The following is a 17,986-nucleotide window of genomic DNA, read 5'->3' on the forward strand; positions in this document are numbered from 1 at the left end:
ACATCTGGTTCATTCAGAAACAAGTTCATTCTGGCTGTTCCAGCACTGAATGCGAAACAGATTATCTGCCTTTTTCTGTCACTTGGAAAGAAAGAACCTGGCCCAGATCTGCAGGATACAAGTGCAAAGGAGAGACAAGCCTTGTGCAGAGTGACACAAGGGCACCATCAGCATCTGGCTGTCTCTTTTCACTCCTTGGAGGTGCTCAGGAGAGGGCTGGGAAGCACAAACACAGGGGGTTTGGTCTAGTTTGCACAGTGGCCAAACTGACTGCCCAGGACTTAGGGAAAAGGTGAGGCATGAAGGCAGCAGAAAGCACATATGTTACAAAGCATGGTGTGCTGACGGAGGATGCAGACACCCCTGTGGTATCTGAGCTGGTGACAGCTACTTCTGACCTCCCCATATCTAGCGGTGTTAGACCCCAAGCAACTGCAGAGTATGAACAGAATAAACTTCTCCGAAGTCCAGAGGACCTCACCAGCCTGCTGATGTCAGGGGCAAGCAGCTGCAGTGAGTAGGCAGCTGGGACCATCCACACCTCTCCTGAACTCAGACATTCTTGTCAGCAGTTTGGAAACATCCTTTTCCTCTCAGCTCCTCTGTCACAGCAGACTGTTTGTTTTGATTACATGAAAAAATCTGCCTCAAAGTCTTTCTGAGGTAAAAACTACATCCCTTTGCCTCCTCTTCTCATTAAAGGCATTTTCAATTTGCCCACAGTGGTGGGGCCAGTCTGGTTCAGCTCAGAGAATTCACCATCCACAAAGCCTTTCTGAAAAGAAGGGGTCCTCACCAAGGGTTTGGGCACTCCTGGTGGCACCCTTAGGGTGGGCAGTTCACTCCTCCCCCAGCACAGCTAAGTGCTCACTTTGCTTCTCTCCCTTAGTGAGCCCTGGATGAAGTGTCCTAGGGAATTTTCTTTTGTATCTGTACATGGGCACTTCCAGTACTTAAAAGGAGCTTATAAAAAAGAGGGAGAGGGACTTTTTACACAGGCAGATAGGAACAAGGGGAACAGTTTTAAACTGAGAGGACAGATATAGACTAGATATAAGGAAGAAATTACTGACTATGGGGTGGTGAGGCACTGGCAGAGATTGCCCAGAGAAGCTGTGAATGATCCGTGGAAGTGTTCAAGGCCACGCTGGATGGGGCTTGGAGCAACCTGGTCTCGTGTCCCTGCCCATGGCAGGGGGTTGGAACTGGATGGTGTTTAAAGTCCCTTCCAACCCAAACCATTCTGTGATCTCTCCAATCTTCTTTCTTCTCAGCCCATTACAGTAAGGGCCTTCCCAGCCTGAATCTCCAAAGGTTCTGCTGGAGCTGTTATCCTGCCTCCAGCCAAACTGGACTGCCCTGTGCGCTACTCACGTGGGACATGAGAAGCTCCTCAGTATTTCTTTCTGATGACTTGGAATGATGACTTGTACTCCCCAGGGAGTCCTGGATTCAACTCACACACACAAACATAGTATTAAAATTTATCTCACTTTATCATCGCTTAGGATTCCTGAAGAATGATGGGAAAAACTTTTCACCACAAGGAAGGACAGAGGAAGTTACCCTTCAAATACAGTTTTTCCTCACCTAGTATCAGCTGCAAATCAGGGAAGAAGAAAACCATCCACGTACACATTTCCTAACTTCCACCAAACTTATTTCTATGTATGCACAGGGGTACACACAGGAAATCCCAGTGCCCTCACCTTGTGGTCTGACAGCCAGAAACAAGTCCATAAAACACAGGTCATTAGAGCAGGACCCAGCTCCTACTGACACACAGAGCACCATTATTGCAGCAGCTGAGTCTGAAGCACCACTCCCAGACAGGACAGCCCCTTGAGTTAACCTGACAGTGCAAAGGGGATTTTACACAATTCTGCAAGAACAAAGTCTCAGTGGTATCTGGAGGGGGGAAAGGAAGTCAGTGACACAAAGCAGGAGAGAGTTCACTCAACCAGACCATTTGCCTTTTGAGTCACTCCCAGGCTGCTGTTCTCTACAAAAACAAATCATCTTCAAGTTTTTCTTTTGCATCCTTGGCACTGTAGTGCTGATGCAATTTTTCTCATGCTTGCCCTCAGCCAAGCTTCCTCACTTTTCCATCCCTCTCATTCTTCACACTAATCCAGGGGCATTTGGACTCCCCAGTGCTGTTCCACCTGTGTTAAGAAAGAGCACAGTGCTGAAACCACAGCCAATCTCCTGTGCACCTTCCCCTTTTCTTGTCTGGTGTTTATTTTTCACACAAAAACCACTTGGAGGCGGATATAACCACTTCTGCCCACTCTCTTAACTCTAGTAGTGTTTTTTAAAAATGCATGTCTTTAACCAGCTGGAGGAAGAACAGGCTTTAGTCTCATTTGTGTCCCCAAAATATAAAGCTACAGGCAAAGCTGCCTAAGCCTCACTTTTGGAAGGAGCATTTCAGCTAGGCCAGAAGTGTTTCAGAGCTCTCATTAAGACTGGGGGTTAACATAAAAATGCCAAGAGACATCGTTGGCTTCAGCAAACTCAGCTGTGACAGGAGTTTGGAAATCCAGCATGCAGAAGGCAGAGCAGTATTAACAATTCCCTAGGGAGATGCTGCTTTCCAGCCCCTGCTGTTACCAGGCTCTGAGGGTGAAAACATCAAAGCTGCAATTGCTCATCCAAATTTCCAAGCCTTTGGGCCAAGCATTGCTACTTGAGATCACCAGCCCATGGAGCAGCTCAGTAGGCTTAGCCCTTCTCTCCTCATCCGAAACCACACTCGGAAAGGAAAATCCCTGCAGCTTTCCCTGGGAATTTGCTTCCCATTACACCATCGACTTCTGAGACCTGATTTTCACTGTGTCTCTCCATTCTCCCCTCAGACTAAGCTGCCTGTGAGCAAGGCAGCGTGGCTGAATTGCATCTGAGAAAGCTATGCACGAAGTGAGTGAAACACGCTGCCAAAACCCCACCCCGCTTATGGGAAACAAGAGGATTGTATTTCATTTTGCAGTTCACTCAGATGAATCCCAAAGCTTCAGGCTGCCTGGAAAGCTCCCCTCTCTGTTCCAGCACCTTTTACTGGTGACAATTAACAAATTCAGAATATTGATATGCTGTAACAAAGTAATCTCTAGCTGCACTCTCCCTGTAAGAGATCTGGTGCAGCAGTCTCTGCTCTCTGCACACTCACACTGTTTCTCCCTCACAGCTTCTCCATCATCAGACCCTGGCGACTGCTCTGTCAGCTGATGGCAAGGAGTATTTGAAGGAATTTATTTGACACACACAATTTGACATTTGACAAACCCAATAGCTCCTCTGCCATGAACTCCTTGTAACTGCATTCAGGTAGGGCGATCGAGAAATCCTTTTCCTTTAGGAATTAAAATCAAAGCAAAACTTATGTTTAGAATAAGCTGAAGTGGTCTGAATCCATTCAGCACCAATTCTCCTCTCCTGCACTTTTATTATTCCCACAAGCAAACCCATGCCCAGTTTGACTTGTTCACACAAGCAGAGGAGACCTCAGTTTGAGTCCTCTCCTCCTGACTTGAAGCATCAGTACCTGAATTCCCCAGCAACACATTCAGACAGGGCAGGGTACACAAGTGAGATGTTCAACTTTCCTCCTCTCTGGGAGTGCTGACTCCATCAAACCCTGCTGATCTGTCCTACTCCCTCCGCAGCTCTTCAGGGGAAATTTCAAGGACAAAAACAATTAGAAAGGGAAACAGATTAAAACTTTTTTTCTGCAGCACAAATACTTCTGCTTTCAATTCTATCCAAAGTCCCAGGACACTGAGGTTAGTTTTGTTTTCCTTGGTACCAGTGCTCACAAACCCTCCAGGAACACCCAGTGACGTAAACGAGGTCCTAACAACGTAGTTTTGTTATTATCAAGAAACTGCAAAGATGAACAGGGTGCAATCTTCAGAAATCGTGTGGTTTCTGATGGGGGGAAGTTGGTGAAATGCAATTACACAAAATGAAAGCAAAACAAGGCAACAGCATCTGTGAAATGAGTCCTAAAACTTACTATCCTTGTTTAAAATGAAGCTCTTCACAAAGGCAAATGGATCACGTGCTTTCTAAACCTAGATATATCTGCAGGGCATCTCTAAGCACCTAAACCTAAGTGCACCTTCCTAGCAGAAGAATTTGATTTTCATTTCAGAGCTTTGTACCATTCAAACTCAGTGAATTCTCACTAGTCTGTTCAAGGTTAGAGGCCAGAACTTTCAGTGAGGGGCTAATCCAGTTATTAAGGCTATTAAGGCCTTAGCCTGCAATACAAGAGAACCGAGGTTTAATTCCCTGATCTTCCACAGGCTTCCCTGTGCCACGTAATTACTTATAATCATTTATGTCACTGCAGTAGCATTTTCCAGAGCTCTTAGCATCATGGTTAGAAAGCACCATCACAGCATTAAATCAGAGAGCTCAACTGCATGTTTTGTTGGAGAAAAAAAAATAGCAATTAGAAGATGCTCATTTAGTCATAACTGCATCTAAGACAAATATTAGCATCAGAAGTATGTGTAAAAGAAAATCTACATATTTAGCAGATAGAAAATCTGCTGTCTTCCTTAAAATAAAGTGGTTTACCATTCTGTTATACCAACATCTAAGAATACTGACCAAACATTATCAGTGCACTGCAAATATAATACCTCAGCAGTGATAACATTTGTTATCATTCAGAATAAATCAAAGTGTGTGTGGTTTCCATATTAATCTAGGACCCCAGACAATCTCAGGACAGGATGTTTCCTTCCCATGAAAGCCAACATGCTCTAATGCCCCTAAAAACTCAGCATAAGAAAGAAATGAGCAAAGAAGGAGCTCTTCCAGTGAACAGCTCTTGGGCCCAAAAGCAGCTACTGTGAAGCTGCAGAAGTAAGACGCAAAAATCACCTCCAAGTAGCAGCCACTCAGGGAGCAGAAACACCAAGGAACTGTAAGGAAGGTCCAAGTAAGTATTTCAGTTGTTAACTTCCCACTAATTAATCACAAGACCCCTGGTGAATGCCCCCAGTTTCAGCCTTTTTCCCAGAGCAGACACAGCGTAGTGCTTCTCATGAGCAGTGCACGTGCATTTCAGAGAGGCACTGCTGCTTTCATTTGTGTGTCATCAGCAACACACAATACAGCAGACAAGCAGAGGGGCTGGAGAGGAGACTCTCTTCCAGGCAAGGAACCAGCAGTTACTGAGCTGACTGTGATTTGGAGATGCTCAGTCGCTTTCTATTTAAATTCTCAGCTCCCTCCTCAATTCTGGCCCACTTTCTCCAGTGTCCCTCATCATGTTCCTTGCCTGTTAATCACAGAAGAGGCCTTAAGCTGTTAAAATTTGGCCTCTGAACACAAGCTAGAGCAGCCTGGGTTGACTGCAGCTGGCACTGGCTGTTTCTGGGATGCCCTATCAGTGAGGAAAACTCATTTCATCAAGAGGCTAAAACACAAATCATATTTTATTACACCCTGAGATCCTGTTACGACAAGCATCTACAGGACCTCATTTTACCTCCATCTCATGATTACACAATATACCTGCAACAAATACACTCCTCTAGCACTTGTCACTGCAGAAGAGGAATTGGTACTTAAGAGGCACTTAAGAGGCCCAATCCAACCACATGAACACTGCTCCAGAAGCTGCATTGAGTCTGAAGTTCACATGTTTATCTTTTAAATATGTAGTGAGTTATTTCCAAAATCCAAGAGAGCCTCCAGCATGACAATCAATCAATTCTGAGCACAACCTGTGATTTCAAAGCTCCTCTTACTCCTCCAGGAGTGGATTTTATTGTCAGTTGATTTCTGTGGAATTTATCAGATGTGTTTTCAGCTACAGGAAGTAGTTGCTTGAGTCATATACAACAGAAACCCTTCAGCAGAAAATTTCCAGATTTTTACTACTAAAAACTCTCCTTTTCCCCTTAAATGGTCCAATCACTGACTACACCATTTCTTTGGGTCAGTGCTCCATGAGTTTCTATAAATTATTACCTTATCCAATTATTTCTTAGATCCTCTATTACTATAGTATTTACTGGTATCCAGTCTTAAATACATCTTTGTCCACAGTGCTTTTACAAGAAAAGGGAACATGCTGACCCTTCTCTTTCCAAAAGGTTCTTAGAGATATGATTTGATGAGTGCCAGGAAGAAGTCAGCAGCAGAACAGCCAAGTTAGGTCTCCCAATTCGTAGTTTAACACTCTTGTCACAGAATCACCTTTTGACTCATTACAGAAAAGCCAGGCAGTTCCAGTGCATTAGACTCACACACAGCTCAAAATCTTCAAAGCTTAATTTCTATGTCACAGGCAAAGATGTGAGGCATGTGGATAAAAGAACTCCTGGAAAAAGTCAGGGATAACACGGCAGGACAAGGACAAAGCTTTGCCAGCAACAGCTCTCCTCAAACTTTTTGCTGTACAGCCCCAGGGTTTTTCCTCCCAAACACACAAAACTCAAACCTCTGTCTTTGCATGCAGAAAGGCAGCAGTCCTGGGGGATGTTGGCATTACCAGGGAGGATTATCAGGAAGCCTTCACTTCTTGGCCATATGGTTGCTACAGATTAAACCCTGTGTTTACCTGCTGCTTCTGTTCTGGGTGATGACCACACATTGTCAATCATTAAGCAAGCAGGGGAATGCCCAGACACACAGACAGGCTCACACTCTGCTTGCCAAGCTGGCTACTAAACCCTATGAAGGCCATAACCATGCAAACACACCTAAGTGCGGCAGGATGTTTTTTCTGTTTACCCTTCAATCCAAGATAAGAAGAGGGTCAGGGTCAGGGTAACTGTGATTTCTGTGTGCCAACACCCCGGCCCTGCTCTCTTTTGCTGGAATTAGGCTGGAGAAAGCCAGGACAGAGAGCAAACAGCCAAAGGAACTCACTGCTTTGAGGATTGCCACTGCATCCTGCTGGAGCCACGTTGGGTAGACAACTTCATCATTCAGAATGGCCTCGAAGAGGTCGTCCTCGTTCTCAGCCTCGAAGGGCGCGTGGCCACACAGCATCTCGTAGAGCAGCACTCCCATGGCCCACCAGTCCACGTCGGGGCCATACAGCATCTCCTGCAGGATCTGCAGCACAGATGGGAAAGAAACACCAACCTTGAAGCTGCGTAACTGAGCAGGGCAGGAAAAAAGGATTTGGAAACATTAACGCAGAAGTTCTTGCTATGCCCTAACAGTGCTCTCTGTTAGGCTGCTATCCCGGAACATAAAGTGATCTCACTCTGGGAACCCCCAGATCAGCACAAAGGCACATCAGATGCATTAAACAAGGACTGAATTAGCTTGGCTGGGTCACCTGGGGAACAAGCTCTTAGAATGATGCTGGGGCTGAGCTGGAGGAGAAGGGGCACTCCAGCAAAACTGCCTGAGCCTCAGACGTGGCAGAGCAGCCACGTGTGTGAGCTGACCTTCCTTCCTCCTCACCCTTGGGAAGAAAACACCTACCTGGCTCCAACAGCAAGGCTTTCAGCTGGAAAGGGGAAGCAGTGTGAGTGTGGGAGAATGGTGCAAACATCAACCACAGACAGGAATTCAATTGTGTTGAAGGATGTGAAGCCCTGTCAGAACATGTGGAAGCATCTGGAGGGCAGCTGTTCCTTATAGAGGTGTTTATTAATTTTGTAGTGAGATTGGGGAATGACAGGGAGTGTGAGGAGGTAGAAAAAGGAACTGAATAACGAAGGAGAATTCAATCTCCTTCAAATCAAGCTGGAACAGCATCTGTATGTGCCTCTCAAGCTTTTTGCAGCTGTATTTCTGTTTTTCACCTCACATTTTCTAAAGAAAAATGAAAGCTTACATCAGTGCATACAGCAGCCTGAAGATTTACTCATGCTTTACTTCACAAGGGGCTGACAATACACCTAAGGAGGAAACCTTGAGCTCAGCAATCACATAAAGCATAGCCAAAGTCACTGGCTGTTCCAAAGCTAACCTACACTTTTCATATTGTGACCAAGTTCTCCTGACCAAAGAAAGGTTTCCTGTACCTCTGGAGCAATGTAGTCTGGTGTGCCACAGAAGGTGGCCGTGGTGCTGCCATCGTGAATGCCCTCCTTGCACATTCCAAAGTCTGCCAGCTTGCAGTGCCCCTCATAGTCCAGCAGCACGTTGTCCAGCTTCAAGTCCCTGCAATGAGAATCATTCAGAGTCACTGCGCGCTTGGAGCAGCCCCACACAGATGCAGGCAGCATCCCAGGCCTCAGAAGCTCAACCTGCAACCTGGACAAGCCTCATCAACATAAAAAAATAAACAAAAGTCATTCAGGAGGGTTGGTTTTTTTTTTCTGCTTCATCTCACAAAGGGGAAGGAGGAAGAAAGGAAGAAGTGTCATTCTGCTGAATGGCATTTAATGCAGGCAGGTGCTGCAGGAGTTCACCCACACGGCTTTCCAAACACACCACCAGCCTGGCTGGCAGCGCTCCTGCTCGCTTAGCTCTGGGACTCACTGGAGCAGAGGCTGCCAGAGCTGTCAGATTGCGTAAGGGTGTTATGATGCAGCAGAACGCTGCGCATGGGCCACACTCTGATTCAGCAAAGCTGCACTGGAGCAGACACTGGAGCTGGGGAGCAGAGCAAAGCCTCTGCAGAGGGGAAGCACGTTCCCTATTCTCCTGAGGTGTTGGGGCTTCAGTCCTAGATTTCCTTGTCATCAGCCTGACTGAAAAACCCCACCTGGAGCATTATCCAAGCTGAGAAGAAACGAAACTCCCGCCAACATCACACCACATGGGCAGGGGGAATCTTCAGGCAGCACGGGATGCCTCCATCATTACAGCAAAGTCTTAAAGTCCTCCCAGCTGTATTCATTCCAGCAGTGCACTAATATAAGCAGTGAACATCCCCCATAGTGCACACTGGAGTGGGGACTTCCTTGTCACTGTCACAAGAGATCTGCAGCCCAACAAGCTGCAGAGGGACACTTTTTCCAATACCTCACCTCTAACAGCCTAGGAGTTCCTCGCCAAAAGCAGAGCTGCCAAAATGACAGAGCCCTAACAAAGCTTATCAGCTTGCCTGACCTTGAGATCACCCACAGGAATAGCCTGCAGCCAGAAGCACTGTCAGGAACATGACCAGGAAGCACGGGGTCATCTGCACACTTAGGTGATGCTTGCCTAAAAATACACCAACTCAGAGCACCTCTGCTTTGCAGCTGCCACACAAGCTCCAGGCACCACTGTGGATGCAGGAGAGGAGCTCTGATGGGAGCTCTGTGCAGCACAAACAGGTCACATTCATTTTTTGAACTCTCTCAGGTGTTGGCCCAAGAGCTGCCCAGAGCCCTCACAGCCGCTCCATGACGGGAGGGTCCTTGACAGAACTATCTTCAAAGTTACTCTGATGCCCACATCAAGATCAAAAAACTAAATACATTTGAGGGTCTCAGGGTCCCTTAACGAAATCCATGCTGGATCTCAATGCATTTTGCCCTTTGGTTGGTTATCTATTTCCCTGGGAAGGGGGAGCAGTAGGGAGGGTGTAACATAGGTGGTGACATCTCCATATCAATATAAAAACCTATGGTCGAGCTGAAATCTGAATTCACCTTGATCCTGTTCATCCTTCATCTACGATCCTAAAGTGAAAATCAGGGCGTTGATGGCTCTGTTGTGCACTGGCATTTTCCACAGCCCACAGGACACAAGACAGCCCTCCCTCATTTACACTGCTGCACTGGAAAGATCAAGGACACATTGTGTAAGACAATCAGAGCCACATCCTCTCCTAAAGAGATAAAGAAAAGTATTCTTAGCCTCTTGTGAATGGATGGGAGAGCAAAGGATAGAAGTTAGGAAATTTGCCTGTGCCCCCCAGAGACAAAGCTGAACACCAGCTTCCTGAATTCCAGCTCCGGATCTTAATCACAAGATCACACATCCCCTCTTCAACTTTAAGATGGCCTGGCAATGCAAGACAGCAAAAACCTTCTGCGACACTGCTGCCCTTCCCGGCAGGCCCATGAGCTCTCCAGTGGCTGCTGAAATTTGGATGCAAGGGCAGTGTCCATGCCTGTCTCACACTGCAGTGTTTGCTCTGGGTGGGATGCTCAGGAGACACTTATTTTCTCCCTTCTGAGAATCACAAATGATGGCTGAGACATGTGGGCAAAGGCTTGTCCTGGTGTCCTGGGTTGAGGTGTATTCTATTACCATCCTCATGAGCTGTTGAAATCAGGTGGGGCAGTGTCTCCTTGCCTCCTCCCCCCAGACTATCTTTCTGTTAATGGCCCATCATTGTCCTGCTGCATGACTCAGAGATAACTCCCTCCGGACCATCTTCTGTTAACGAGCCTAATCAACACCTGGCCTCATGACTCATTACCCCATTGTGAGATGCTCCACCCAGAGGGAGGAACCAAGCATCCCATCATGGATATAACTGGGACTCTGAGCATCAAAGGGACTCCACTGGATTTCCAGAGGACAGGAGCTACACAGCCACCGCTGGATTTTCTGAGGAAGAGCAGACCCCTTCTACTACAGGATCACCACTTCAGAGGATTGCAGCCACCATTCCACCAGACTGCTACCACTACCCTGCCTAACAGGGACTCAGGTTGTATCTTGACTCTGTCAGTGTTTTCTTTTACTTTCTTTTCCTTTTCTTTAATTTCCATTAAATTGTTATTCTGACTTGGTGCCTCTCACTGGTTTGTTTTCAAACTAGCACATAATTTGGCGCCCAACGTGGGGCTAGGCTGCTGAGAAAAGTCAGAATTACAATTTTGTATTGTAGAAGCCATCTACTCACTATGGTGCTCAACATGCTTACATGGGTCTTGTACCTAGCTCTCTATATTTTTCCGCACATGGGGACCTATCTGCCGATTGTAATGCTCCTGTGTAGACCAGGGTATGGTATAAAATTTGCTTTATTAGTGTATTATGCCTACTGCATGATAACCTCCGAGACAATGAACATAATTCGGAATATATACTCAACTTTGTCTGCCTGTCCTACTTTAGGCTGCTACATCTGGGGCCTCAACAATCATACTCAGCCCCTGGGGGGAGGATTAAAGAATGTTTTTTTCCAGCCTTTCAGACCGGACACAGCAGTTTTTGAAAATATTGAGTTCCCTGTGGATGTTAAGGATGGCATAATCTTTTTGGCAGTTCTTTTCTCTTTTTTCTCCATGACCTGCACTGTGTACACTATGCTTAGGATCAGAGCTATGGCACAGCATCCTCAGGATGAGAGGAAAAAAAGGAGCCAAGCAACAAGCACAATGTCTACACCGATTGTCGCAAAGAAGAAAGGAACCAAAAGCAAAGTGACAGCATCCATCTCTACTCAGACTGTCACAGAGGAGAAAGAACCCAGACCCAAGACCACAGCGTCCATGTCCACGCAGACTGTCACAGAGGAGAAAGAACCCAGACCCAAGACCACAGCGTCCATGTCCACGCAGACTGACACAGAGGAGAAAGAACCCAGACCCAAGACCACAGCGTCCATGTCCACGCAGACTGACACAGAGGAGAAAGAACCCAGACCCAAGACCACAGCGTCCATGTCCATCCAGACTGACACAGAGGAGAAAGAACCCAGACACAAGACCACAGCGTCCATGTCCATCCAGACTGACACAGAGAAGGAAAAAACCAAAGGAGCTGTAAGCATCTCCACACAAACTGTCACTGAACCAGAACAGCCTAAACCGATTGCAGTTGCCCCCGTTCAGAAGAAGAAATCAAAAAGCAAGTCAGTCCGCATAGTGACTGACGAGGATGCAGCAGGACCTTCGCACCCAGCAGAAGAGGCAGAGCCGGAGATCATCACTCGGTCACTATCCCTGGGTGAGCTGCGTGACCTGCGGAGGGAATTCACGCGCCAGACGAACGAGTCCATCCTGACCTGGCTGCTCCGCATTTGGGACGCTGCAGCCAATGACACCATTCTGGACGGAAGTGAGGCGAGGCAGCTGGGATCTCTGTCCCGGGATGTGGTCATTGACCAGGGGATCGGGAGAACCCAAGAAACTCTCAGCCTCTGGCGGCGACTGCTTACAAGTGTCAGGGACAGGTACCTTTGTAAAGAAGACCTCCAGGTGCACCAAGGAAAATGGAGCACAATGGAACAAGGTATCCGGTGCCTGAGGGAATTGGCTGTGCTGGAGATCATTTTCTCAGAAGACGAAAGATTTCCTAAGAGCCCAGATGGTGTCCAGTGCACGTCACAGATGTGGTTGAGGTTCGCACGCCTTGGACCAGAGATATACTCCCGTTACCTGGCAACGCTGCAATGGAGGGAAGGCGAGGACAGGGTGGGCGTCCTGGTGAACAAACTGAGGATTTACGAGGACACCGTCACAGCCCCGTTTCGCACCCATGTCTCATCCGTGGAAACAAGTCTTTTGGCTGAGCAAGTCCGGAGTTTGATTGAAGAAGGCCATCAGAAATTGAAAAAGGAACTTAAGGAAGAGATTTACCAGATCTCGCCAGAACCAACAAGAGTCTCTGCCATTAGGAGCCGGCGTCCCCCAACCAGGGAGAGAGGATACACCCCACGAGGTAATCTCTGGTTTTTCCTTCAGGAACATGGAGAAGACATGAGTAAGTGGCATGGAAAACCCACCTCCTCCTTAGCAGCCAGGGTACGTGAACTAAAGAGAGGGACAAATACCACAAGAAGCGCATCTAGAGTCAACATTGCTCCGGTCTCTCGCACACAGAACTCCAGACGATACCAGAATGATAGTATGACTGATCCTCTTGAAGGGACCTCAGGAACATACTCACCGGAAGGGAGCAACATGCACCAGAACCAGGAATAGAGGGGCCCTGCCTCTAGCCAGGTAGAGGAAAGGGATAATCGGGTCTTTTGGACTGTGTGGGTCCGATGGCCTGGCACAGCTGACCCACAAAAATACACGGCTTTGGTTGACACAGGCGCTCAATGTACTCTGATGCCATCAAGGTATGTGGGAGCAGAACCCATTTCCATTTGTGGGGTGACAGGAGGATCCCAGCAGCTGACTGTACTGGAAGCTGAAGTGAGTTTAACTGGGAATGAGTGGCAGAAACACCCCATCGTGACTGGCCCGGAGGCCCCGTGCATTCTCGGCATAGACTATCTCAGAAATGGATATTTCAAGGACCCAAAAGGACATCGTTGGGCTTTTGGGATAGCTGCTGTGGAGACAGAAGATATCAGACAACTGAGTACATTGCCTGGCCTCTCAGATGACCCGTCTGCCGTGGGACTGCTAAGAGTTGAAGAACAACAGGTACCAATCGCCACAGCAACAGTACACCGTCGGCAATACCGCACAGACAGAGACTCTGTGGTTCCCGTCCATGAGATGATTCGTAAACTGGAGAGCCAAGGGGTGGTCAGCAAGGCCCATTCACCCTTCAACAGCCCTATATGGCCAGTGCGTAAGTCCAACGGGGAATGGAGACTGACAGTGGATTACCGTGGCCTGAATGAAGTCACACCACCATTGAGCGCTGCTGTGCCGGACATGTTGGAACTTCAGTACGAGCTGGAGTCCAAAGCAGCGAAGTGGTACTCCACTATTGACATTGCCAATGCCTTCTTCTCCATTCCTTTGGCAGCAGAATGCAGGCCCCAGTTTGCTTTCACTTGGAGGGGTGTGCAATACACCTGGAACCGACTGCCCCAGGGGTGGAAGCACAGTCCCACCATTTGCCATGGACTGATCCAGACTGCACTGGAAAAGGGTGAGGCCCCAGAACATCTGCAATACATCGACGACATCATCGTGTGGGGAAACACAGCAAAGGAAGTATTTGAGAAAGGAGAGAAAATCATCCAGATTCTCCTGGAAGCTGGCTTTGCCATCAAAAGGAGCAAAGTCAAGGGACCTGCCCAAGAGATCCAGTTCCTGGGAGTAAAGTGGCAAGATGGACGACGTCAGATTCCCACCGAGGTTGTCAACAAGATCACTGCGATGTCTCCACCGACCAGCAAGAAGGAAACACAAGCTTTCCTAGGCGCCATAGGTTTTTGGAGAATGCACATTCCTGAGTACAGCCAGATTGTGAGCCCTCTCTACCTGGTTACCCGCAAGAAGAACGATTTCCACTGGGGCCCTGAACAGCAGCAAGCCTTCGCCCAGATCAAACAGGAAATCGCTCATGCGGTAGCCCTTGGCCCAGTCAGGACAGGACCAGAGGTGAAGAACGTGCTCTACTCTGCAGCCGGGAGCCATGGTCTGTCCTGGAGCCTCTGGCAGAAGGTGCCTGGTGAGACTCGGGGCCGACCACTGGGATTCTGGAGCCGAAGCTACAGAGGATCTGAAGCTAACTACACTCCCACAGAGAAGGAAATCTTGGCCGCCTATGAAGGAGTCCAAGCTGCCTCAGAGGTAATCGGCACAGAGGCACAACTCCTCCTGGCACCCCGACTACCAGTGCTGGGGTGGATGTTCAAGGGAAAGGTTCCTGCCACGCATCATGCCACCGACACCACATGGAGCAAATGGATTGCTCTCATCACACAGCGTGCCCGTATTGGAAACCCGAATCGCCCTGGGATTCTGGAAATTATAACAAACTGGCCTGAAGGTGAGACTTTTGGATTATCTTCTGAAGAAGAGGAAGAGCAAGTGACTCGTGCTGAGGAAGCCCCACCATATAATGAGCTACCGGAGACTGAAAGACGTTATGCCCTCTTCACTGATGGTTCCTGCCGAATTGTAGGCACTAACAGGAAGTGGAAAGCTGCAGTATGGAGCCCCACACGGCAAGTTGCACAAGCTACCGAGGGACAAGGTGGATCGAGTCAGGTTGCAGAGCTTAAAGCCGTCCAGCTGGCTTTGGATATTGCTGAACGAGAGAAGTGGCCGAGGCTCTATCTCTACACCGACTCGTGGATGGTAGCTAATGCTCTGTGGGGATGGCTGGTTCGCTGGAGAAAAGCCAACTGGCAGCGCAGAGGGAAACCCATCTGGGCCGCTGAGATTTGGCAGGACATCGCCGCCCGAGTAGAGAAGCTGACCGTGAAGGTTCGACACGTGGATGCGCACGTACCCAAGAGTCGGGCTAATGAAGAACATCGCAACAACGAGCAGGTGGACCGAGCTGCCAAGGTGAAAGTATCACAGGTGGATCTGGACTGGCAGCACAAGGGAGAACTATTCCTAGCTCGTTGGGCCCATGATGCCTCTGGTCACCAGGGGAGAGATGCAACATACCAATGGGCCCGTGACCGAGGGGTGGACCTTACCATGGACAGCATCTCACAGGTCATCCACAGCTGTGAGACCTGTGCTGCAATCAAACAGGCCAAGCGGGTGAAGCCTCTGTGGTACGGCGGACGATGGTCAAAGTACAGGTATGGGGAAGCCTGGCAAGTTGATTACATCACCCTTCCCCAAACTCGCCAAGGCAAGCGCTACGTGTTGACCATGGTTGAAGCAACCACTGGATGGCTGGAGACCTACCCTGTGCCTCATGCTACAGCCCGGAACACCATCTTGGGCCTGGAAAAGCAAGTCCTGTGGAGACATGGCACCCCCGACAGGATCGAGTCAGACAACGGGACTCATTTTAAGAACAGCCTCATCAACACCTGGGCCAGAGAACACGGTATCGAATGGATATATCATATTCCTTATCATGCACCAGCTGCCGGAAAAGTTGAACGCTGCAATGGACTACTTAAAACCACCCTAAAGGCACTTGGTGGGGGAACCTTCAAAAATTGGGAAGCAAACTTAGCGAAGGCTACCTGGATGGTCAATACCCGAGGGTCCATCAATCGAGCTGGTCCTGCCGAGTCCGAACCCTTGCACACAGTGGATGGAGATAGAGTCCCTGTGGTACACCTGAGAGGTATTTTAGGAAAGACTGTTTGGATTAATCCTACCTCAGGCAAAGGCAAACCCATCCGTGGGATTGTCTTTGCTCAAGGACCTGGTTGCACTTGGTGGGTAATGCAAAAAGATGGGGAAACCCGTTGTGTACCACAGGGAGACCTAATCTTAGGTGAGAACGGTGTGTAGGGTTTCATTGTATATATATATATATATATGTATGTGTATTTAGAGTTTAAGAAGGTATTGATTTGGGATGATGTAGATGGTAATAGAATAAGGGGTGGATAATGTCCTGGGTTGAGGTGTATTCTATTACCATCCTCATGAGCTGTTGAAATCAGGTGGGGCAGTGTCTCCTTGCCTCCTCCCCCCAGACTATCTTTCTGTTAATGGCCCATCATTGTCCTGCTGCATGACTCAGAGATAACTCCCTCCGGACCATCTTCTGTTAACGAGCCTAATCAACACCTGGCCTCATGACTCATTACCCCATTGTGAGATGCTCCACCCAGAGGGAGGAACCAAGCATCCCATCATGGATATAACTGGGACTCTGAGCATCAAAGGGACTCCACTGGATTTCCAGAGGACAGGAGCTACACAGCCACCGCTGGATTTTCTGAGGAAGAGCAGACCCCTTCTACTACAGGATCACCACTTCAGAGGATTGCAGCCACCATTCCACCAGACTGCTACCACTACCCTGCCTAACAGGGACTCAGGTTGTATCTTGACTCTGTCAGTGTTTTCTTTTACTTTCTTTTCCTTTTCTTTAATTTCCATTAAATTGTTATTCTGACTTGGTGCCTCTCACTGGTTTGTTTTCAAACTAGCACACCTGGAAAGGCTTTAGGCAAGCACAGGGAGAGGTTTGTGCGTGGTTGCCCACGACAGCCCGTCTTCAGCAGTAGTTTACAGCCAAAGCTCCTGCTGCTCTTCCCTGTGGTTCCTGGCAGGACAAGGAAGCCCTCCAAGCATGAAGGCAGGCCTTGTTTTCAGGAATCTGCCACGATGTGGTTGAAATGCACAGTTTATTCTTGGCTCGGGTTTAAATGCAGCGAACACCTTCTCGGTCCTGGGCAGTGCTGACTTGCGGTGTGCCCCTAAAGGTACAACTGGAAGGGGAATTTTGGTGAATTCGCTTGGAGATCCCCCCAGCAAACCTCCCCCTGTTCCCTGGAACATGCACCATGTCCTGGCATGCTTTGGGACTACCTCAAAATACACCATCTGAGCCAGCAGAAACACAATCACAAATGTGGAGGAGCAGAGGCAAGAGACAGCTGTGGGGCTGGGCCAGCTCTGCTGACCACGTCACCAGGGCATGCTGCCACTTCCCAGTCTCTGCCCCACAGGACATGCTGCAGGAACCCCCAAATCCCTGCTAGCTGCACAGTGCACCATGCTCATCCCAGCTCTGAGATGGCAGGAGTTCTGCAGGTGCAAGAGTGCTGCGCTGGCTGTGTCCTCCCAGAGAGCCTCTTATCTCCGTAATTGACATTAAATTTAAACTGTCTGCCTCTCCCTGGGTAAGCATAGTTTTAACCACACAAGGCAAAGCTCCAGCCCTTGGCTTCTCCACACTGCACGTTAAACCCATTAACAGTGTCTGTTGTCTCCTCCTGACTTCTGTCCAGCAGTGTGAAACCCAACACTTGCATTTCTATTTTCACATAACCTGTAATGTGACGTTACTCTGGCTCTCACTTGCTCAGGCCCTTGTCTACGTGCAGATCATTTCAGAAGAGGACCTCCCATGACCACAGAAGGCTGCTCAATGCTCTTTGCTCAGCAAAGTGACAGGAGATGATCCCACACGTCCCTCTCGAAGCAGGTCTCGTGGGCCAGCACAGTGGCAGCCTCAGCCACTGGTTCTCCTGGAGCCTGCTCTCTCTGGCTGCCCCGTAAGATAATTCCCTGGGAAAGCTGTGGTTTGAGCATTTGTCTCAAGCCATCCCAGCAGTTGTGAGCTCTGAACTCACTGCTTGATTCTGAGAGGTCTCCCCACACACCGAACCCTGTAAGCCAGCACGGCCACATGAGAGGAAAAACACTGACAGTTCTCTGAGATTTACAAGGAGCTCTTCATTTTTGCAGCAAGGATTCCGGGAAGCTGATGAAACTGGAAGCCATCCAGCTCAGAAAGGCCAAATCTACCTCATTTCCTTAATACTTGCATTTTC

The 17,986-nt window shown here is 48.5% G+C and overlaps 1 protein-coding gene across 1 annotated transcript in view; it reads right to left on the reverse strand.

Annotated features, from left to right (window-relative positions):
* Positions 1-17,986, reverse strand: part of PRKCH (protein kinase C eta) — a 121,057-nt gene that overhangs the window by 11,736 nt on the left and 91,335 nt on the right. Inside the window, exons 11-12 of the mRNA XM_069018503.1 lie at positions 8,004-8,142; positions 6,892-7,080 (exon numbers count right to left, since the gene is read on the reverse strand). Coding sequence (XP_068874604.1) covers positions 6,892-7,080; positions 8,004-8,142 — 328 coding nt within the window. The remainder of the gene's footprint in view (positions 1-6,891; positions 7,081-8,003; positions 8,143-17,986) is intronic.

This window comes from Aphelocoma coerulescens, chromosome 5, assembly GCF_041296385.1.
Source record: "Aphelocoma coerulescens isolate FSJ_1873_10779 chromosome 5, UR_Acoe_1.0, whole genome shotgun sequence".
Lineage (NCBI taxonomy): Eukaryota > Metazoa > Chordata > Aves > Passeriformes > Corvidae > Aphelocoma > Aphelocoma coerulescens.